Consider the following 23,172-nt stretch of genomic DNA (forward strand, 5'->3'; position numbering starts at 1 on the left):
ACGTTCATCGGTAATCACGCCACCGGCCTCGCGTCCCTCACTCGTCCGGCTCACCACAGTAAACATGGTGGATGGCGACTGTAGAACGCAAAAGTCCAATCCCGGACACTTTGGACGATCTCGAAATGCATTTTCAGGCAGACTCATCACGGAGACTCACTACTCTAAACTTGTTGTTTACCTACTGCGCGTTTACCGGTAGGCGTGGCCTCCTAGAGCAGCGAAGCAAGTGCATTCTGGGAGTTGTTGTCTTTCATCCACATAAGCCAGAAATACATTTTCTGGCTTTTCTCAGTCTAGAAAGCTCTAAATTCAAAAACAATTTCACATTTCTTCTACATAAATTACCCATTTTAAATACACATTCATCTTTCCAGAGGTGGAATGACCCTTTACCGAGACTATTCACATTATAAACTCCCATAATGAAGCAGCGCTTGTAGGGTTTAAAGCTCAACGAGTGTGTGTGTGTGTGTGTGTGTGTGTGTGTGTGTAGTCTCGTCGGGTTAGTGTTCGTCTATGGGTCTGAGCAGCAGAAGCGGCTCGTGTTGACGGTCATTAGCAGATGTCCGCTGGAGCGAGGGTCGGGATTACAGCTATAAGCCTGTTTCTTCATTACAGGCTGTGAATCAGTGGCGTTCACGGAGACCTGCAGAGTTGAGCTTCTGGAGGTCAAAGGCAAAGCCAATGTTGGGTCAGTCTCTGTTTACAGAACACAAAGCGGGCAGTTAGTCACCAAGTTACTGTTATACATATATCGCATGGACAAACAGTGAAGACGAGGGCATGTTGAGACAAAGCAACAGGACACCCGAGACCTGAAACATTTAATCAGTCATCGTCGACGTGTAGACGCCACACGGCTCCAGAGCGATTCTTATCTGCATGTTTATTTATGGTTAGAGATGTCGAACAATCGAGTCTTTGCAGCGCAGGTGCCGAGCCATGAGAGGACGGCTGGGCAAGAGCTCGTCCCAGCGTGAAGACGGGCTCGGGTTTCAGAGATTCATTCCTTTAAAGCTGTATGGTCTTTAATAATGTTCTCAAAACGTTAGAGCAAAAACTTTATTTATTCATTGTTCATAAAATGTTTAAAATGTCGCAAAACTTTTAGAGAACAGTACGGTCCCATAAAATGTGAAGAATTTGTGATGGATTTTTTAATAAATAAAATAGTAAACTGTATTAGACAATTTCAAAAGTATAACAGTCTTTATAGTCTCATAATTACTGAGTAATCAAATGAACTTAACCTCTACCATTTTTTCAATGATTTGAGATCTACATTTGCTCCAGTTACGGGGGAAGTGGGGGCTTGTTTTTCACAGATTAAACTAATCATATTGACGGAAGGTGACCATGAGTAATAAACCACATTAGGCTAATCTTAATGTTGTATTTTTCTTTCTGAGAGATTCTCTGAGAAAAGTACATCTAAGGCCCCGTCCACACTACTGCGTTTTCGTTTAAAAACGGAGAATTAAAACGAATACGATCTCCGTCCACACCAGCGTTTTGTCTGCGTATTAGAATTGATCTCCGTCCACATTAAAACGACTGAAAACGCAGATCACGTGACCATTCACCAACAATGGGCATGCGCGCGCCGGTGTAAACAGTGGTTGGCGAATCAGGGAAGGACACGTCATGACTGATGACACCCAATCATAGAGCCGAGCGTGAGCCTCTGCGTCATCGTTTGTAAACTCCTCCGTTTTGTCTCGTCCACACTAAAACGCCCTCCGGAGATTCAAAACGCAAAACGCAGCTGTAGCGTTTCTAAACTTCTCCGTTTTTCCCGTTTTAGTGTGGACGGGAGGTGCAAACGTAGCAAAAGGTCTCAGTTTTTAAACGAAAACGCAGTAGTGTGGACGGGGCCTAAGTCAGATGATTAGGGGAAGGGATATCATCAACAGCGGTTTTAAAACATTTAAAAAGCGACGTTTTGAATGTTCAGAGACGGAAGACTCCGACAAACAACACAAGCTCTGTGACAAGAATCTGAAATGTTTTTATTACTTTTTTCCATTTATTAAAGAGAATTTCTTTACAACATACATTTAGCTGTGAATCAGATGTGGGAGAGGGCCGGTGACGAAACCATAGCAAACAAGAGTACAAACTCCACTTCCAGAGTCCAAAGGCACCAGCACGGGAATCGTGATCTCCGTTCACTACGGCCGGAGCGATTATTATATATTCAGACGGCACGATTTAGAGTCGCCTCAGACGGGCTGTGACGACAAGTGAGTTCAACATCTACAAAGCCGAAACTAGAGATTCCTGGACGCCAAGTTCAATAAAACGTGTGTCAAAATAGTTAAATAACAATCCCTCATATTACATCACAACGATAGATCTAGAAAATTATATTAATCGGAATCTGTCACAAACATTGAAAACATTAATCTGTTTCCTAATATTATTGGAGTGCATATCTACACAGGAGCCAGCCTGTATTCACTGCCTAAAAACTGTTTGATCATATACATTAGAAAGCTTGTGTGTGTGTGTGTGTTTGGGAGAAACATCATATCTGATTCGTTCATGTGTTTTTCTCTTATTGCCTTGAAGCAGCCAGATCTACAGATACACATCAATTCAACTACAAACAGTGTAAAAACATCATCTTGACTTTGTGAAAAGTAATTAAAAAAAAGGACAAACGCAACAAAATCAAAGCAAAAAAACAACATTCTTCCAGCACAACAAGAGGGCTGACTCCAACATTTCATTGGCACAATCAGAAATCAAGCACAAAGTCATTTGTGGTTAGCAACAGGACCAGAGTCGACAACGACAACACCTACATTCTTCAATTACGTTTTTTTGTTTCTTTTTTAATCAAATGAGGGAAAAAATGTCATTATAAGAACTACGACAGTTAACAGCTAACAAACAGCTTCACTACTCAGGGGTGTAAGGCACAAATTTACAGGTGGAAGGAGAAAAACAGGCATGTTTGAAAATGAAATGCTTCAACAAAAGGCCTGTGTGTGTGTGTGACTGTGAGAGTGTGTGGACAGGACGAGAAAACGATACGTTTGAAAGCATTAACCAAACGTCTTAAGTACGGCTCATCCTTTCCTTTGCTCACGTCGAGCGAGAATGGCACTCGGTGATGGACCGGTGGCTTTCAGCAGGAGATGGACGAGATGAAGAGGTGAGATCAGGAGTTCCTTCTGTGGGCTGTAAGCTTTACCCACAAGCCCCTCTGGCACGGCTTGAGGAATACTCCTTCCATACGGAGGCTTCCGTCTCCGTCTCTGAGTTTGCTTAGCAACGTCCGAAGAGTTAGTGGACAGAAGTACTGGCTCCAGTTTAATGACTTTAAATAATTTCACACTTGATTAATTCAAATTAAAAAGATCATTTACATCTCGTTTGAGCCTAAAAGAGATGCTCTTTCTGCAAAAGCACTTTATTAAAAAATAAATACAACCAGCTGTTAGTATTAACAGTCACGCGTTATTTAGTCATCAGTTTCAGTAGACGTCTTGAACTCGTGCACGAAGGCAGAACTCGATTGCTTTGTCCAGTAACAGTAACACTGAGACAGGCGGCGGCGTTGTTTCACAGTTTTCCCTTGTAAACTCCAGTCTGAACGTGTTCAAGTGCTCGATAACCGGGGCGTCTCGCAGCTTCACAACTGAACAATTCCGCCTGTCTCCGATGTGCTTTTGGCAGAAAACAAACATCAGCTGCAACACAGCGCAGGCGAAATCTTTAAGAGTTCCTCTTTCCGGGAGCAGATGTTTGCCCTCTTGGAACGGGCACTATCAGCCTGAGCTCGACATTGAAAAATATACAAAACCCAAAAACAAAAGAAAGGAAAAAGTGAGTTGCATTTCCTGTACATAGCTGTACAAAGCAGACACACTTTATTGTTCCCTGTCTTTAATCCCGCATTATGTGCAGGAGTCACCGGATTTGATTTTCGTGGAAAGGGACACCAGTGCCGGTTTGGGAGGGACGTCGGGCTTGAGCTGCCGGGACCCGCAGCGAGGCAGAGACCCGTACGAGCTCAGGCTGGGGTGACGGCTCAGGCTGAGGACCGGAGACGTGACGTGCATGGAGTCCACTCGCTGCGGGGCGGGCGGAGGCGTCTCCACACGGAAGCTGTGGTTCCTGGACATGTGGGATGAGTTGGACGAGTTGGTGTTGTGCTGTTTCTTGAGGCCCGAGCTCATGGGGTAGCCTCGCCCGTACATGGACGAATGCACGTCGAGCCTCTTGCCCATCTGTGGCACGGCGGGCGGGAGCGCCAGAGACGCCTCTCGCTGGGGGACCCGAGGAGGAGCTCCGTCGACATCCGCCAGACCGAGACCGTGACACGGGCTCTTGAGGGACTTGTACTCGAGAGTGGCACCCTGGTCGTCTGCGAAGTCTCCGCGGTGGGGCTGCTCCACGTACTCGTGCTGGTAAGCTTGGGTCAAAGGCAGAACCACCACGCTGGAGATGTGGCCCGGAGACGCCCGAAGCGGCAGATCCGTCGGGATGACCGGAGTGACCATGGAAGTCAAGTCTTTGGTGCAGGCGTTGATCAGGTTCTGGTTGCGCTCCCACTCGCGGCTGCCCCGACTGGGCTTGCGGCGCGGCTGCATTGGCGTGGACTCGGGCGTGGGCAGGGCGCTCAGATCTGGGTGCTGGTCAGCTTTAATCAGCATCTTGCCGTTGGACAGACGGCCGTTGTGCATGAGTGGAGTCAGAATGGCTTCAGGCCGGCCGTCCTTGGCTTGCGTCTCGAACAGCCCCGTCAGCTTGGTGACGCTGTTCATGGAGCCTCGTCTGGACTGAACAGAGTCCTTGTCTTTGCGGCCGGGCAGCTCAAAGTCGCGCCGGCGGTGGTGGTCGCACACGCAGTAGACGATGATGCCAGAGAATATGGCGCCCATGGCGAAGGCGAGGATGACGGCGATGGCCAGAAGCGTCACTGGAACCATCTGATCCCGGTCTCTGTGGTACGTCTCACGAATCACACCTGCGAAGAGAAATTCACAATGGTTATATATTTTAGTGTTTTAACATAATCAATCGGACTCAATCTCAGGAAAGGGAAAGGTCTGTGAGCCGGGACTCAATCTCGGGAAAGGGAAAGGTCTGTGAGCCGGCCCGGGACTCAATCTCGGGAAAGGTCTGTGAGCCGGGCCTCAAACTCGGGAAAGGTCAGTGAGCCGGGACTCAATCTTGGGAAAGGTCTGTGAGCCGGGACTCAATCTTGGGAAAGGTCAGTGAGCCGGGACTCAATCTCGGGAAAGGTCTGTGAGCCGGGACTCAATCTTGGGAAAGGTCTGTGAGCCGGGACTCAATCTCGGGAAAGGTCTGTGAGCCGGGACTCAATCTTGGGAAAGGTCTGTGAGCCGGCCCGGGACTCAATCTCAGGAAAAGTCTGTGAGCCGGGCCTCAAACTCGGGAAAGATCAGTGAGCCGGGACTCAATCTTGGGAAAGGTCTGTGAGCCGGGACTCAATCTTGGGAAAGGTCTGTGAGCCGGGACTCAATCTCGGGAAAGGGAAAGGTCTGTGAGCCGGGACTCAATCTTGGGAAAGGTCTGTGAGCCGGGACTCAATCTTGGGAAAGGTCTGTGAGCCGGGACTCAATCTTGGGAAAGGTCTGTGAGCCGGGACTCAATCTCGGGAAAGGTCAGTGAGCCGGGACTCAATCTTGGGGAAGGTCTGTGAGCCGGGACTCAATCTCGGGAAAGGTCAGTGAGCCGGGACTCAATCTTGGGAAAGGTCTGTGAGCCGGGACTCAATCTTGGGGAAGGTCTGTGAGCCGGGACTCAATCTCGGGAAAGGTCAGTGAGCCGGGACTCAATCTTGGGAAAGGTCTGTGAGCCGGGACTCAATCTTGGGAAAGGTCAGTGAGCTGGGACTCAATCTCGGGAAAGGTCAGTGAGCCGGGACTCAATCTCGGGAAAGGTCTGTGAGCCGGGACTCAATCTTGGGAAAGGTCAGTGAGCCGGGACTCAATCTCGGGAAAAGTCTGTGAGCCGGCCCGGGACTCAATCTTGGGAAAGGTTTGTGAGCCGGGACTCAATCTTGGGGAAGGTCTGTGAGCCGGGACTCAATCTCGGGAAAGGTCAGTGAGCCGGGACTCAATCTTGGGAAAGGTCTGTGAGCCGGGACTCAATCTTGGGAAAGGTCAGTGAGCCGGGACTCAATCTCGGGAAAAGTCTGTGAGCCGGCCCGGGACTCAATCTTGGGAAAGGTCAGTGAGCCGGGACTCAATCTTGGGGAAGGTCTGTGAGCCGGGACTCAATCTCGGGAAAGGTCAGTGAGCCGGGACTCAATCTTGGGAAAGGTCTGTGAGCCGGGACTCAATCTTGGGAAAGGTCAGTGAGCCGGGACTCAATCTCGGGAAAAGTCTGTGAGCCGGCCCGGGACTCAATCTTGGGAAAGGTTTGTGAGCCGGGACTCAATCTCGGGAAAGGTCTGTGAGCCGGGCCTCAATCTTGGGGAAGGTCAGTGAGCCGGGACTCAATCTCGGGAAAAGTCTGTGAGCCGGCCCGGGACTCAATCTTGGGAAAGGTCTGTGAGCCGGGACTCAATCTCGGGAAAGGTCTGTGAGCCGGGCCTCAATCTTGGGGAAGGTCAGTGAGCCGGGACTCAATCTCGGGAAAGGTCTGTGAGCCGGGACTCAATCTTGGGAAAGGTCAGTGAGCCGGGACTCAATCTCGGGAAAGGTCAGTGAGCCGGGACTCAATCTCGGGAAAGGGAAAGGTCTGTGAGCCGGGACTCAATCTTGGGAAAGGTCTGTGAGCCGGGACTCAATCTTGGGAAAGGTCTGTGAGCCGGGACTCAATCTTGGGAAAGGTCTGTGAGCCGGGACTCAATCTCGGGAAAGGTCAGTGAGCCGGGACTCAATCTTGGGGAAGGTCTGTGAGCCGGGACTCAATCTCGGGAAAGGTCAGTGAGCCGGGACTCAATCTTGGGAAAGGTCTGTGAGCCGGGACTCAATCTTGGGGAAGGTCTGTGAGCCGGGACTCAATCTCGGGAAAGGTCAGTGAGCCGGGACTCAATCTTGGGAAAGGTCTGTGAGCCGGGACTCAATCTTGGGAAAGGTCAGTGAGCCGGGACTCAATCTCGGGAAAGGTCAGTGAGCCGGGACTCAATCTTGGGAAAGGTCTGTGAGCCGGGACTCAATCTTGGGAAAGGTCAGTGAGCCGGGACTCAATCTCGGGAAAAGTCTGTGAGCCGGCCCGGGACTCAATCTTGGGAAAGGTTTGTGAGCCGGGACTCAATCTTGGGGAAGGTCTGTGAGCCGGGACTCAATCTCGGGAAAGGTCAGTGAGCCGGGACTCAATCTTGGGAAAGGTCTGTGAGCCGGGACTCAATCTTGGGAAAGGTCAGTGAGCCGGGACTCAATCTCGGGAAAAGTCTGTGAGCCGGCCCGGGACTCAATCTTGGGAAAGGTCAGTGAGCCGGGACTCAATCTTGGGGAAGGTCTGTGAGCCGGGACTCAATCTCGGGAAAGGTCAGTGAGCCGGGACTCAATCTTGGGAAAGGTCTGTGAGCCGGGACTCAATCTTGGGAAAGGTCAGTGAGCCGGGACTCAATCTCGGGAAAAGTCTGTGAGCCGGCCCGGGACTCAATCTTGGGAAAGGTTTGTGAGCCGGGACTCAATCTCGGGAAAGGTCTGTGAGCCGGGCCTCAATCTTGGGGAAGGTCAGTGAGCCGGGACTCAATCTCGGGAAAAGTCTGTGAGCCGGCCCGGGACTCAATCTTGGGAAAGGTCTGTGAGCCGGGACTCAATCTCGGGAAAGGTCTGTGAGCCGGGCCTCAATCTTGGGGAAGGTCAGTGAGCCGGGACTCAATCTCGGGAAAGGTCTGTGAGCCGGGACTCAATCTTGGGAAAGGTCAGTGAGCCGGGACTCAATCTCGGGAAAGGTCAGTGAGCCGGGACTCAATCTCGGGAAAGGTCTGTGAGCCGGGACTCAATCTCGGGAAAGGTCAGTGAGCCGGGACTCAATCTCGGGAAAGGTCAGTGAGCCGGGACTCAATCTCGGGAAAGGTCTGTGAGCCGGGACTCAATCTCGGGAAAGGTCAGTGAGCCGGGACTCAATCTCGGGAAAGGTCAGTGAGCCGGGAGTCAATCTCGGGAAAGGTCAGTGAGCCGGCTGTAAATGGGTATGTGTCTCCCTCGTCTACTTTTGATCTGATCGACCGAAGTGCATCTTAATACCAGGTTTAAACAGGGCCTGAGAATGTGCATTTATTCAAACACCAAAAGATTGTTTTCACTGCCGTGCAGAGATGAGAGAGAGAGAGCGCTGGAAGGCTAAATCTGGTTTCCACATCAGGGAGATATCTTAATCTACTTTATTCTGTTGCTGATATATTATCCTACATGAAATTCTCAGCAGATCAACCATTTAAAATCCACACCGGAAGAAAAGTGCTGCTATGTTTCCACAGAGGCATATAAATTGGATGTTGTACATTTGTTACAAACCCATAAAGGTGTGATACAGCCATCCATCACGCTTTAGAGCTCGAGACGTTTAATGGACTGGTGAATATTGGTTTCTAACTCTGATGGCCTTGGCTACACACTCCTCTTATCTTGGGCGTTCTGAAGGAGTCTCTAAGATGACAAATGCCGTCACACATCTGGTTTTTCTCTGCTAAAGGGAAGATCTAAGGGGCGCTTCTTTCTTTTTAACTTCACTCTCATTGTCGGTCTCAGGAGAGGCTCTTCCTCTCAGTCTGTTTGATGTTTTAAAGCGTCTCTTTCATGCGTCTACTGTACGACACCCCTGAGAAATGACACCGCTCGAACGGATCCATAAAAAGTCTTCCTTCATGAAAAGAACTATGAGTAGAGCTGTTAGCATAACCATTTCATACAGTTTATTTATCAAAGCACATTTAAAGACATCACACTGCAAAAAATATATATTTAATCTAATTTTCCTGCACAAATATCTAAACATTCTTCAATCAAGATACATTTACTGGAGAAGCAAAATCTTGTTTTCTGACACCGAGAAAAAAACTCACCTAATTTTGAGGATTTTCCAGACTTCATACATGTATTATTCAGGTAGTAAATGTCTCTTGATTTAAGAATGGTTAGATATGTGTGCTGGAAAACGAGACTCATTTCTCATTTCTCTGTCCTGAAGGTCAAAGCTGTGTCTGGAGGATGAGGAGATCAGCCAAAACCTTTGAAGATCCTTTCTAACCTTAATGCACTTTTGCTCGACTTCAGAGAGCCATAAAGAGGATAAAACCTGCAGACTTTCTGAATGTCTTCAGATCAACAGTCTCACAGCAAGAACCAGAAATATTCACATTAACTGATCTCATACAGGATATACATTACTATGATTGACGACTACAGTGAATCAATATTGTGGATGAACAACAGATTCTTCTGAGAAATACAGGATCTGTGTGTTTGCTGGATTTACTTTGATATTGTTTGATGGGATTAAAATAGAAACGAGACGAATAAAGAGCGGAAATCGGCCTGTGCAGAGCCTTTATTCATTCACAGACGTTCAGAGTTTGACAGATTCATGTTTTTAATCATTAGAATCTTTGAACAGTGCTAATATATTTTTAAACCATAATTTCCATTTTATAAACCATTTCACACACCACTGGAATCTGCCAAAAACACCGCCTTGAGTTTTAGAGAAAATATCACAGCAAATTACCAAAGGAAATATCAAGCATAAACAAATCTGGCAGATGCTAGAACTGTTGAATCAAGAGATGTTTGTTTGTGGTGATTCAGTGGATGAAACTGCTGGTTAATGTGATTCTCAACACCTGAGACTGTTAATGAAGAGATGTGATAAATCACAGTCACACACTTCATTCTCAACACTAGATCTATTTCATCATTTCAAACCTTTCATTGTTTTCACAATAAATCACATTTGCTGTAATATTTTGCATCTAATACACATTCGTGAGTGTGGTTCCAGTGTCCAAATATTAAAATAAAATTAAAATCGATTCAAATTCAAATCCGGCCTGTTTTTAATGGCCTGTTTCCCGCACAGGCGAATCGCCGGCGGAACTAATCTCACACAAGCGTCACACATCTGACTTTCATGAGACGTCACTCCTGACAATTAAACGTGTTCGACTTCACCGACACAATCCTGCAGTCACGCGCATGTAAATAAGAAGATTCCTGCGCGAGACTGAGACGTGTGAATATTCACACACACACACACACACACACACACAGCTGCTGCCTTTATCTGTGATCACTTGAATGTCATGAATTGAATGAGCAATTGTTTAAAGAAGAAACAATTAAACCTGTTAAGCAGGTGAACGCGTCTACACACTGACGTTTCACACCGCAACAAATATATATATTTTAGTGCTCAGTAGTAATATATATTTTTAGTGCTTGTTTGGCTGGTTTTCCATCACATACATGTAAACATTCTTACATCAAAATAAATTTACTGGAGAAGCAAAATGACTGAAGATATTAAGAATAATAAAAAATAAATCAGAAAAATAATCTTGAAAACAGGATTGTTTCTCCATTGGCAGATATTTGTTCACAAACTCACTTCATTTTTCAGTCTTAATATCTCCAGTAATTTGGCTTCTCCAGTGAATGTCTCTTGATTTGAGAATGTTTCGATATCTGTGCTGTGCACTTCATCACGTATTCTGAAACGTGTGTCGAATCCATGAGCATTAAAACACCGCCGCTGAAATGAGAAGCTGTAATAACTATAATTAAATGTGTGTGTAAGTACATTCAGAGCATACACACGGCATGATCTCATCAAATAGCGCACCGTTCATTAGGTCTTACCTTTTAAATATCTAGATTTGATGATTTACAGTCTGAGGTCAGTGCAAATATCATTATGTAGTTAAACATCTCCGCTCAGCATGAGTGTGTTTCTCTAGTAACCGCCGGCGGACGTCTCGAGGATCCGCTGCAGTGAGTTTAACTGACGAATTAAACATATAGCTGCGAGCTGCGATGCGGGGCCTAGCGCCTGAAGCCGTGCCGAGCCGGAGCAAAAACATACATGAAGATGGTTCAGAAGTACAGGTGAGAATTAACTCGAAATCAACAAAACATTCTTATTTCTAATCCAAGAGAAAGAAAGATTAGTACAACGCTTGAATAATAAAGGATGACACAATATTCCACACAAAACCCACTATCTCCGGATCAGATGTCTGTCACGTTGCACCGCTGGGAAGACGTTCCGTAGTTTAAGTGAAAATCAACTCAAAGTTAAGAATTTTAATATGCGCCATGTGCAGTGATGGGGAAGATACTTTTAAAAGTAGTGCTACTCGTTACTTCTTAAAAAAAAGTAATCCGTTACTTTACTTAGTTACCCCATATGGAAAGTAACTTTTTACGTTACTCGTTACTTTTATATTGCTTGTCTTTTGGCAGAACCCAATATCTGTTCCTGAATGTGTAGGCCTACAGAAAGTTCTACTATGCATAATGCATTTATCACAATATTGAATATTTATGAATAAATGCCCGTTAATGAATTTTTGCAAGCGCTAGGTAAAATTAGCTTGCGCGGTATTCGAGAATGGTTTGCCGAATCAACTTCAATTTCATACGTTTTTGTCGCCATGGTCTGAAGATAATATGGTTCAATTTTCATGAAAATCGAAGCAACCGTCAAGGACGAGTTCAAAAAAGTAGATTTAAAAAACAAATCAAAATGGCGGAAAGATTTACATCATATGAGGCGTTTGAATCGCCTTGAGTCACGCAATCAAGATTTCTGTTATTAGCCTTTACGATTAAAAGTCATTAGCATAAACATGAGTGAAACTTTGGACAGTCGATGGGTGGCGCTAGAGGGATTGAGTTAGAGACTCATATTTTATAACGTTCCCGCAAGCGGCTTCCGCAAGAGGAAGAATATTAATAATAATAATAATAAGAAGAAGAACGGCAATAATTTCAAGAGGCTCCGCCCTTCCAGTTCCCGCCTCGAATAACACCGACGTCGACTACTAGTGAACCTGCTTTACTCACTAACCTTCACAACAGAACACACTCATTATCATCACGTCCATGCCCGTCAGCATAAAGAGCATCGGGACGAGAGTGTGTTTGCTGTGGTGAACAGCTGATTATGTGTGTGTGTGTGTGTGTGTGTGTGTGGATCAGCACACGGGTGTTTTAAAAGGCTTTGTCTGCAGATTGAGGTCAGCGTATAGAGGAATTACATCTGTGTTGTTCATGCCGCTGCTATATACTCTATATAATGACGTGTTTGTACACATGTCTGCATGCGCACACACACACACCTGTATATATAAGTATATATACATACACATACACACTTTTTTCAGTTAATCTGATCAGCTCATCCTTGCGTATCGGTGTGTTTTCTTCAGTGTTTGTGCGCTGTGAGCCACGCCCGCTCGTTCGCCCGCTGACATCACGTCAACACTGAGCCAATGTTGTGTGTGTGTGTGTGTGTGTGTGTGTGTTCAGAGACTGTACATGCAGGATAGAAACCCAGAGAGACGCTCGCTGTGTGTCTGTAATTGACCTATAAATTAGATACACAGAGGAAGATGGAGCGAGCGAGAGCCACAGGTTTACAGAGAGGAAATAGAGAGAGAGACAGAGAGAGAGAGGGGGAGAGAGAGAGAGAGAGAGCGGGAGAGCGGGAGAGAGGGGGGGGAGGGAGAGAGAGGTCGAGACACACTAGATTAAGGTTAGTCAAACGCTGTGGCTCCATTAGAGCTTCAGCCTTGGAACGATCCATTGGGAGAATGAAGGTCCTGTGGAATCACAATGGCAGCAGATGGTGGAGGGGGGGGGGTGAACACTTACGCACTCACACACACTCACACACACACACACACACGCACTGTGAAGACACCAGCTCAACCTCACAGATCACCAGTAAATCATGAAAACACATTTCACCACAAAATCAAATAGAAACCTTTTTGGATAAAGAAAATGAAGTCTATTTACAGCAATAATGACAGGCACTTTAACAAATACTATACAAATATTAATAACCATTATGTTTTCACATTAAAATAATGTTGTTTGTTTTGCATTATTGTCCTGAGAATTTGGGTAAAATGTCCAAAAAAGCATCTTTGCATAAAAAGGCTTCATTTTCTTTGAATATTTGTATTTGCGTGTGGTGAATGTGCCGGTGGTCGTTCACAGCACATCTGACCTTTCACACACACAGGAGGGGGAGGAGTCTGCATGAATATTCATGAGGGCGTTAGCATGTTAAGCAGAAAAGAATGCAGAGATCCGGCCGTGAGAGAGAGAGAGCGTTTGCCACAAAAATCTGAAAAAAGTAAAAGCAGTGAATATACAAAAGCCATGCGTCATAAAATAACTCAATATAATCACACCGCTCACGCTCAGAAAGAAAAATATAATCACAGCTCACGCTCAGAAAGACAATAATCACAGCTCACGCTCAGAAAGAAAACTGAAGAGCAACCCATATTAGAGAGAAGCTGCACGTCATCAACATCATCAAGCTGAAGTGAAGGTCCGTCCCACAGTAACCCAAGCTCAGTGATGGACACACACACACACACACACACTGCTTCCAGCGACCGTCACACACACCTTCGTGTCAGTGAAACCGAGTCTGTCAGGAGATCACGCTCTTCATTATTGATAATCAATGTCAATTAAACACTGGCGTTCGCTAACGAGTGTAGCGTCTGTAACGCGCTCGCGCTGTATCGATCGGATAGACGTAGATCTTCACTTCAGCTCTGGAACACACTCGAGCTGGAACATCCGTGAGCGACTGGAAACACTCTTCATTAGCGCTCAGACACGCGCCAAACACACACACACACACACACGGAGAGACTGACCGCTGCTCAATGTAGAAATATACATAACATTGTATGCAATACATTTGTTTTGATTCATATTTGTTACCGTTACTTGATACAAACGCCTGTTCATCATTTGTTCATTAACAGATAATTTTTTTTATTTCATGTATTATTAAAGGATGAAATTAACATTAAGAATAATGACCTGCACGTATTCAGTTTTTATTACTAATTTACTTTATTAAAATCTTGCTAACATTAGTTAATGAACTGTGAACTACGATTGATGAAGTGTGTGTGACGGACCCGCTGTATGAGTGTTACGGTGATGATGAAGAGCGAGTGTGTGTGTGATGGATCTGCTGTACGAGTGTTACGGTGATGATGAAGAGTGAGTGTGTGTAACGGAGCCGCTGTGCAAGTGTTACGGTGATGATGAAGAGCGAGTGTGTGTAACGGAGCCGCTGTGCAAGTGTTACGGCGATGATGAAGAGCGAGTGTGTGTGTGATGGATCTGCTGTACGAGTGTTACGGTGATGATGAAGAGTGAGTGTGTGTAACGGAGCCGCTGTGTAAGTGTTACGGCGATGATGAAGAGCGAGTGTGTGTGACGGAGCCGCTGTGCAAGTGTTACGGTGATGATGAAGAGCGAGTGTGTGTAACGGAGCCGCTGTACGAGTGTTACGGTGATGATGAAGAGCGAGTGTGTGTAACGGAGCCGCTGTGTAAGTTTTACGGTGATGATGAAGAGCGAGTGTGTGTAACGGAGCCGCTGTGTAAGTTTTACGGTGATGATGAAGAGCGAGTGTGTGTAACGGAGCCACTGTGTAAGTTTTACGGTGATGATGAAGAGCGAGTGTGTGTAACGGAGCCACTGTGTAAGTTTTACGGTGATGATGAAGAGCGAGTGTGTGTGACGGACCCGGTGTATGAGTGTTACGGTGATGATGAAGAGCGAGTGTGTGTAACGGAGCCGCTGTGTAAGTGTTACGGCGATGATGAAGAGCGAGTGTGTGTGACGGAGCCGCTGTGCAAGTGTTACGGTGATGATGAAGAGCGAGTGTGTGTAACGGAGCCGCTGTACGAGTGTTACGGTGATGATGAAGAGCGAGTGTGTGTAACGTAGCCGCTGTGTAAGTTTTACGGCGATGATGAAGAGCGAGTGTGTGTAACGGAGCCACTGTGTAAGTTTTACGGTGATGATGAAGAGCGAGTGTGTGTAACGGAGCCGCTGTGTAAGTTTTACGGCGATGATGAAGAGCGAGTGTGTGTAACGGAGCCGCTGTGCAAGTTTTACGGTGATGATGAAAAGCGAGTGTGTGTGACGGACCCGCTGTATGAGTGTTACGGTGATGATGAAGAGCGAGTGTGTGTAACGGAGCCGCTGTGTAAGTTTTACGGTGATGATGAAGAGCGAGTGTGTGTAACGTAGCCGCTGTGTAAGTTTTACGGTGATGATGAAGAGCGAGTGTGTGTAACGGAGCCGCTGTGTAAGTTTTACGGCGATGATGAAGAGCGAGTGTGTGTGACGGACCCGGTGTATGAGTGTTACGGTGATGATGAAGAGCGAGTGTGTGTAACGGAGCCGCTGTGCAAGTTTTACGGTGATGATGAAAAGCGAGTGTGTGTGACGGACCCGCTGTACGAGTGTTACGGTGATGATGAAGAGCGAGTGTGTGTGACGGAGCCGCTGTGCAAGTGTTACGGTGATGAAAAGCGAGTGTGTGTGACGGACCCGCTGTACGAGTGTTACGGTGATGATGAAGAGCGAGTGTGTGTGACGGACCCGGTGTATGAGTGTTACGGTGATGATGAAGAGCGAGTGTGTGTGACGGAGCCGCTGTACAAGTGTTACGGTGATGAAGAGCAAGTGTGTGTAACGGAGCCGCTGTACAAGTGTTACTGTGATGATGAAGAGCGAGTGTGTGACGCTCAGCTGGAAGCAGGATCTCATCTCCTCCACACATACACAGGATCGTTCCAAGGCTTACCGGCGCTCTTCTGCTGAGTCTCTGATGACACCGAGACTAATGAGTCTCTCTCATCATCATCATCATCATCATCATCATCATCACGGGTCAGCGGATCCTTTGGTTTCACCATTCGACCCCGAACCAGCGGATCAGCAGGAGGAGTGGTGAGGAGACCTGATGAGCACACACACGTTAACACCTCACACACACCCACACACACACACACACACACACACACACACACACACACACTAACACTAGTTAAACACAGCTGTCCTTCTTTCAGCCTCTCCACACATGATAACATCTTCATGCTCTAATCAATATTTCATGTCCACTGATTGATTTATTTGATGAGTATGTGTGTAATAAGACAGATCATTTACAGTGAGCTGATCATAATCACAATAAATCCCATTCAAACTCACATACGACTATCTGACCTGAAACTGATCAATCGACTATCTGACCTGAAACTGATCAATCGACTATCTGACCTGAAACTGATCAATCGACTATCTGACCTGAAACTGATCAATTGACTATCTGACCTGAAACTGATCAATCGACTATCTGACCTGAAACTGATCAATCGACTATCTGACCAACAGATAGTTTTCATAGCATGTTAAAAGTGTCACTTTTAGCGGGTGAGCAAAACGAGTTGTTTCGTGTCTGTCCCTTTAAATGCAAATGAGCTGCTGCTCCCGGCGCAGAGGGCGGAGCTACAGGCGCTCCTGTGTGTGTGTGTTACTGTGCGTTCACACCAGACGCGAATAGCGCATCAAATTTGCGTCTGACACGTCTAGTTTGACGCTTGACCACTTTGTGTTAATTCGCGCGTCAGAATCGAAACCCGTTGGCGGCCATCGCCTTCATCGAGAGAGTCACCGCTCTGTATTTACTCTACAGTCCGAGAAGTGAAATCCCGATCAGCCGGCCCTTTAATCCACAGATAACTGTCTCTGTTCAGCGTCAGTCATTAACATGATTTATTTACGCCAGAGCCGCGGGCCGAGAGCCGTGTGACAGCGCTGCTTTATAATTCATTCAGCCAGAGGACGCTGACACACATACGAGATCCTAAACCACACACACACAGCGAGGAAGAGGAGGAATAAACCACACACACACACAGCGAGGAAGAGGAGGAATAAAACGGACACACACATGAAACACAGCGGCTGATAAAGGAAAACAGGAGAAACATCAAACACACTCGCAGAGAGAAGAGCCGAGGATCATAATGAAGCTCTGGAGGAATCCCTAATAAACATGAGGATATGTAGGTCACAAACACCAAACACTGCTCAGCCAATCAGACGCAGCCTCGCTGTCGGGGGACTGATGTCAATCAAGAGTGTGTGTGTGCGCGTGTTCAGCCTGATTGTATTTCATGAATAATTTCTGCTGGTCTAGGGAGAAGCGGAGAGTTTATTCCCGGTAAACACACTCCGGCATTTGCATTCACTGCTTCTAACCCACAATCCTTTGCTCTACGAGATCCAGCCAATTAGAGAAGGAAAGGTCAGAGCCAATCAATGAGGAACTACATCTACACACACGGGGAACACTGAAGAACGGAGGACACTGACCGCGTGGTGCATTCTGGGTAATATGGCCCTGATGCCTGTGCTGACGCTCTAAAAGAAAACGCAGAGAATGAAGCGTTGGAGTCGCACAGCGAGGAGGAGGAGGAGAGAGATGAAGAGTTTACTCACCGTTCAGAGCCACGAACGAATCTGGAGGCAAACAAAACAGCTGTTAATTGGTTGAAATGTGATTCACACACACACACACACACACACACACACACGATTCATGACTCAACTCATTTAAAGGAGTAGTTCACTTGTGAAAAAACTTTTGCGGATAATTTACTCACCCCCATGTCATCCAAGATGTCCATGTCTTTCTTTCTTCAGTCGAAAAGAAATGAAGGTTTTTGATGAAAACATTCCAGGATTTTCTCCATATAATGGACTTCAATGGGAACCAAACGGTTCAAGGTCCAAATGAGAGTTTCAGTGCAAACTGTTCAAAGGGCTTTAAACAACACCAGACGATGAATAAGGATCTTATCAAGCGAAACGAGCGGTTATTTAATAAATAAATAACAAAGTTTAAGTTTTATAAGCTCAAATGCTAGCCTTGCTCTGTTCTGTAAGGCGCGTTTGTAACGTCACGTAATATGTAATTACGTTCAAAAGGTCACGGGCGACGTAGCCGGAAGTACAGAATCAAAAGCGTCCGACATCGTTGTTTTATCTTTTAATTCCTTTTTTTGTAAACGGCGTTTGAGTTGGTTTGCACGTTCAACCTATGCGTTCAACTTGAAAACACTGATTCTGTACTTCCGGCTACGTCGCCGTGACGTTTTGAACGTAATTACGTATTACGTGACGTTACAAACGAGCCTCACAGAATAGAGCAAGGCTAGCATTTGTCCTTAGAAAAGTTACATTTTTGGAATAAGCTTTGAAATGAGCGATGTTTTCGCATGATAAGACCCTTATTCATCGTCTGGTGTCGTTTAAAGCCCTTTGAACAGTTTGCACTGAAACTCTCATTTGGACCTTGAACCGTTTGGTTCCCATTGAAGTCCATTATATGGAGAAAATCCTGGAATGTTTTCATCAAAAACCTTCATTTCTTGTCGACTGAAGAAAGAAAGACATGGACATCTTGGATGACACGGGGGCGAGTAAATTATCAGCTAAAGTTTTTTCAAAAGTGAACTCCTCCTTTAAATGACACTTTAAACTCCAGAAGTGAGTTCATGACCAAACTGCAGTGACATAAATGTGTTGATCTGGACATTAATATAACAGTCATCGTTATTATATAGTGTGTGTGTGTGTGAGAGAGAGCAGCTGCATGTGAGGCTCTCATGTGTGTGTGAGTGTGTGTGTGACAGCAGCTGTATGTGTGCTCTCGTGTGTGTGTGTGTGTGTGTGTGAGAGAGAGAGAGGCTCTCGTGTGTCCAGCGCTCAGTAAACGGGTTCTGCTTACTTTGGCAGTCTCCCAGTCCATCTGTGTTTCCCTGTTCCACGTCCTGCTCGAACGGCCATCTGCGCACACACACACACACACACACACACACACACACACACACACACACACACACACACACACACACACACACACACACACACACACACACACACACACACACACACACACACACACACACACACACACACACACACACACAGTGAGACGACTGACTTCAACACCTCAATTTCACACTCACTGACTTCAATCTCAAGTACATTTTCAAATAATAATAAATGTTGGAGTGAATCAATGCCGTTCCAACAATATCACGAGGAGAAGAGCAGAAAGATCTCTAAAGTGACAGCAATATTAATACACACATTTATAAACTTTCACTGATGCTGATTGGATTATAATGAAGAACGGCCCATTATTATTCAACCCCAGTGAGAGATTCATCATTTCACCCGCTGCTCATGAAATAATACATATAAACAATATAAAATAATATACTTATTATTATATAAAACAATATACCATAAACGGTCACACTTTACTTGAAGGCGTGTGCATAAGACTGGCATGACACTTTCATAATCACAACATGACACACTCAATTGAATGCAAATATGACATTGTTTTTGAGATGTCGTTGTCATGACAACTTGACATTAAATGAAGTTAAAGTGTCCTGTGGTTGGCTTTGACATTGGCTGTCATGAGGTCATTATAACTGTGTCATGAATATTTTCGTGTCCTCGACTACAGTCGTACACACATTGAGTTTATCATTAAAGTTATAATGTCTTCATGACAGCCAATGTCAAACCCAACCACCTGACAGATGAACGTAATGATAACCAATAAAGCTAGCTGATCATGAGTCATGTTTATGACAGGTTGTGTTGTGTTAGTAATGTCAAGCTGTCATGACAAAGACATCTCATATTTGCATTAACAATGTCATACCTGAGCGAAAGACACTTAATGACAGATGTCATAAACATAAACCTCCTTCATATTCATAACGTGTGTCATCATGTGAGTCTAACGCAAGTAAAGTGATCCCCAATAAACATTATTGTTATTATTAATTATTAAGTGCTCTGAAGCTCAAAGCGAACGAGCGTCTCAAATCCACCGAGACGAGCGAACACATTTAATAAAGAGCTTTTCTGAACGCATCAAGCCTTTCAACTGCGCACACAGATCGTATCCCATAATCCTTCACTAAGTCACTTTAGAAAAACTGCACATCTCGACCTCGCGTAACCTCCGTCTGCTCCATTTATGAAATGGAAAACAACAGCAATAATAACAGCATATAAACTCCTCAGATCAGACGAGGTCACATGACTCGCTGTTCGTTCAATACGCCGTATAATAAACAGATGAATTACAGAGCCGTTCTGGGGTCAGACGCTCTTTTCCAGATGAGAAACTCCGGCAGCTCAAACCACAATCCCATCAGGCCACCGAGAGTGAGGGATGCTGGGTAAAGTGACATCATCGCTGGGCTCGCATGATCTATAATTACAGGGCGGAGAGTGAGGCGCTTACTTCGAGTCAGATGTGACCTCTGTGCAGGCGCCCTCGGACACCCATCCGCAGTACGGGTCCCTGGAGGCGATACAGGACCTGAGAGAGACACACAGCAGGGGTGATGCGGACAGGACTGACAGGAAGTGGTTCCAGTACAGAGAAAGCGTACGCACTTTTTGCACTTCCCGTGGCGCTGGCAGCGAGACAGCGGGACTTTGACCACGCAGGAGCTGAAGGCCACGAACAGAGAGTGACTGCGCTGGTCGATCTGCATGCTGACGATACGCTTGTCCTCCACGCCGTCAATGCTGCACCTGCACACACACGTCAGACACACACACACACACATCAAATACACACACATCAAATACACACACGTCAAACACACACACGTCAAACACACACACGTCAGACACACACACACACACACACACCAAATACACACACGTCAAACACACACACGTCAGACACACACACACACACACATCAAATACACACACATCAAATACACACACGTCAAACACACACACGTCAGACACACACACACACACACACCAAATACACACACGTCAAACACACACACGTCAGACACACACACACACACACATCAAATACACACACGTCAAACACACACACGTCAGACACACACACACATCAAATACACACACGTCAAACACACACGTCAGACACACACACGTCAAACACACACACGTCAGACACACACACACACACACATCAAATACACACACGTCAAACACACACACGTCAGACACACACACACATCAAATACACACACGTCAAACACACACGTCAGACACACACACGTCAGACACACACACGTCAGACACACTAATCAGTCCCTCCAGAAAAACGTGATTATGCGATCGCTGAATTCAATGCAAAATCAGCCAAAGTCCGCATATTTATGCGGGGGCTGCATTTTTTCAAATACGCCTCACTTTCGCCGCATAAATTGCCGATTTCCTTGCAAAATATGTGGGGTTTGCATAATTTCATAATCCTCGCATTTTCGTTGCAAAAAAAGTCACGTGTATTTTAGCAGAAAGTTGAAAAATGTTGCGTTTGCTTCACACAAGAGCAGCCATTTCCCCCTGTTTCCATGGGAACGTTATGAAGTGACGCAATTACGCGACGCCAGACAGACTCACGGAGGCGATTGACATCTCACAAATCGAACTCGTATAACTGTCTGTCACACGTTCTACCGTCACATCGTTACTTAATAAACAACATAAGATAAAAGAAGTAGCATCAAACAGAAATTACCCGCACACATGGGGCGTTCGAGGCGCACACATAACACTGCAGAGAGCTCTTAAAGGGGCCACACCTTATTTACACTCGTTACAGTCTGAAATAAAACAAGATGAGAAATTAAATATTCTCAGCACTTTCTATGATGTAGTATGCTTGCTTATCAAAGGAAGTAATAAGAAATGACTCTTACATTAAGCCTAGTGAGAACAGGATGTTGGGGGAATCACTGAAAAAGAGAAATCTTTTTCATCAAACCGCAATTTTTGCTACTTCTCTCAATTTTTGCAAATTCCTGCAATTTCATCGCATAAAATTGCATAAATATCCCGCATATTCCATCGCATTTTTAAAGAAAACGGGCCGCGTAATCAATCAATTTTTGCCCGCAACAATCACAAAAAAACTCCGCATTTTTCTGGAAGGACTGAATACTATTATGGTAAATGTTATATATAAATCGCACATTTTTTCACAAATTTTTGGAAATTACCATCACAAAATCAGTCATTTTGATCGCAAAAATCACAAAAAAAAAATCGTGAAATCTTGGAGGGACTGACTAATACTCTGAAAATTTGACAAATTATACATGAAGAGTTCAGATGCTAAAGCCTCTAAATGCCATTTGAAATTTTCTTCTAGAATGATCATTTTTATCAAGCTTGTATATTTAAGTTCAGTGATTGTATATATAAAATTTAAATATACAAGTTTGATAAAAATCATCATTCAAGAAGAAAATTTCAAATGGCATTTAGAGGCTTTTGCATCTGAACTCTTCACATATTGATGAATATTTGATGGGATATATTGCGACACCCCTATTAAATAAGCCTATTGGTAATACGTTTTACAAGAAAATACTATTTCAGCCTTTCTACCTAAAAATGTCATGTTTGATTCAATGTGTTTCTTTGTGAATATTCGTGGAACTCGCAACTTCTGAGTGAATATTGTCCCTATATATATATGTATATATATCCTACAGCGCAGTATTTACAGTGCGACTCACAAATGTGTTTCGTGGCAATCGTAAACAGCTTCAGTTAAAAGGCACTTGATCTCCAGTAACATTATTGATCTGACTGCACTAATAGCGGTTATGCATCGACATCAGTTTCCCGCAGGACAGCGAGCGGCAGGAGTTAATAGAGGACAAACAATTATCGGTTTAAGACTCGATATTACGACTCACCACAGACCCGGAGATCATGATATCGACGACATCGCGTTTCCTGACAGATTTATATGAGCCTGATTTCAAACACATAAAGCAAATTAGCCTGTGAACGCTTTATATAAATACAATATAGGTCTAAATTCATGTCAATATTACATTTATGTCATCATATCGTCCAGCCCTAAAACTTGCAGAATATTCGATGGTAAATATTTAATTGATGAGTTTTCAATACAAAACGTCAGTGTTGTAGTCGAGACCACCTCACTCGAGTCCAAGTCGACACCGAGACCAGAGAGAGTCGAGTCCGAGACCAGTGAGGGTTGATTACCTAATTTACTTTTATTTACTTAGAGAAATCCTTTTTTTTTTTACTGAATTTACTTAGAGTTTAAAAAATA

At 45.2% G+C, this 23,172-nt stretch overlaps 1 protein-coding gene across 3 annotated transcripts in view; it reads right to left on the reverse strand.

Moving 5' to 3' along the window:
- Positions 1 to 3,806: 3,806 nt before the first annotated feature.
- Positions 3,807 to 23,172, reverse strand: part of sema6a (sema domain, transmembrane domain (TM), and cytoplasmic domain, (semaphorin) 6A) — a 63,948-nt gene continuing 44,582 nt past the window's right edge. The window contains exons 14-20 of one of the 3 annotated variants that reach the window (XM_089119948.1): positions 20,487 to 20,627; positions 20,332 to 20,409; positions 18,787 to 18,845; positions 17,496 to 17,516; positions 17,370 to 17,417; positions 15,793 to 15,948; positions 3,807 to 4,981 (exon numbers count right to left, since the gene is read on the reverse strand). In XM_089119948.1, coding sequence (XP_088976074.1) covers positions 3,909 to 4,981; positions 15,793 to 15,948; positions 17,370 to 17,417; positions 17,496 to 17,516; positions 18,787 to 18,845; positions 20,332 to 20,409; positions 20,487 to 20,627 — 1,576 coding nt within the window. In that variant the 3' untranslated portion in view covers positions 3,807 to 3,908. The remainder of the gene's footprint in view (positions 4,982 to 15,792; positions 15,949 to 17,369; positions 17,418 to 17,495; positions 17,517 to 18,786; positions 18,846 to 20,331; positions 20,410 to 20,486; positions 20,628 to 23,172) is intronic. The other 2 variants (XM_089119949.1, XM_089119950.1) reach the window with 2 other exon arrangements.

The sequence above is a fragment of the Pimephales promelas genome, chromosome 14 (assembly GCF_988280905.1).
Source record: "Pimephales promelas chromosome 14, fPimPro1.hap1.1, whole genome shotgun sequence".
Taxonomy (NCBI): Eukaryota; Metazoa; Chordata; class Actinopteri; order Cypriniformes; family Leuciscidae; genus Pimephales; species Pimephales promelas.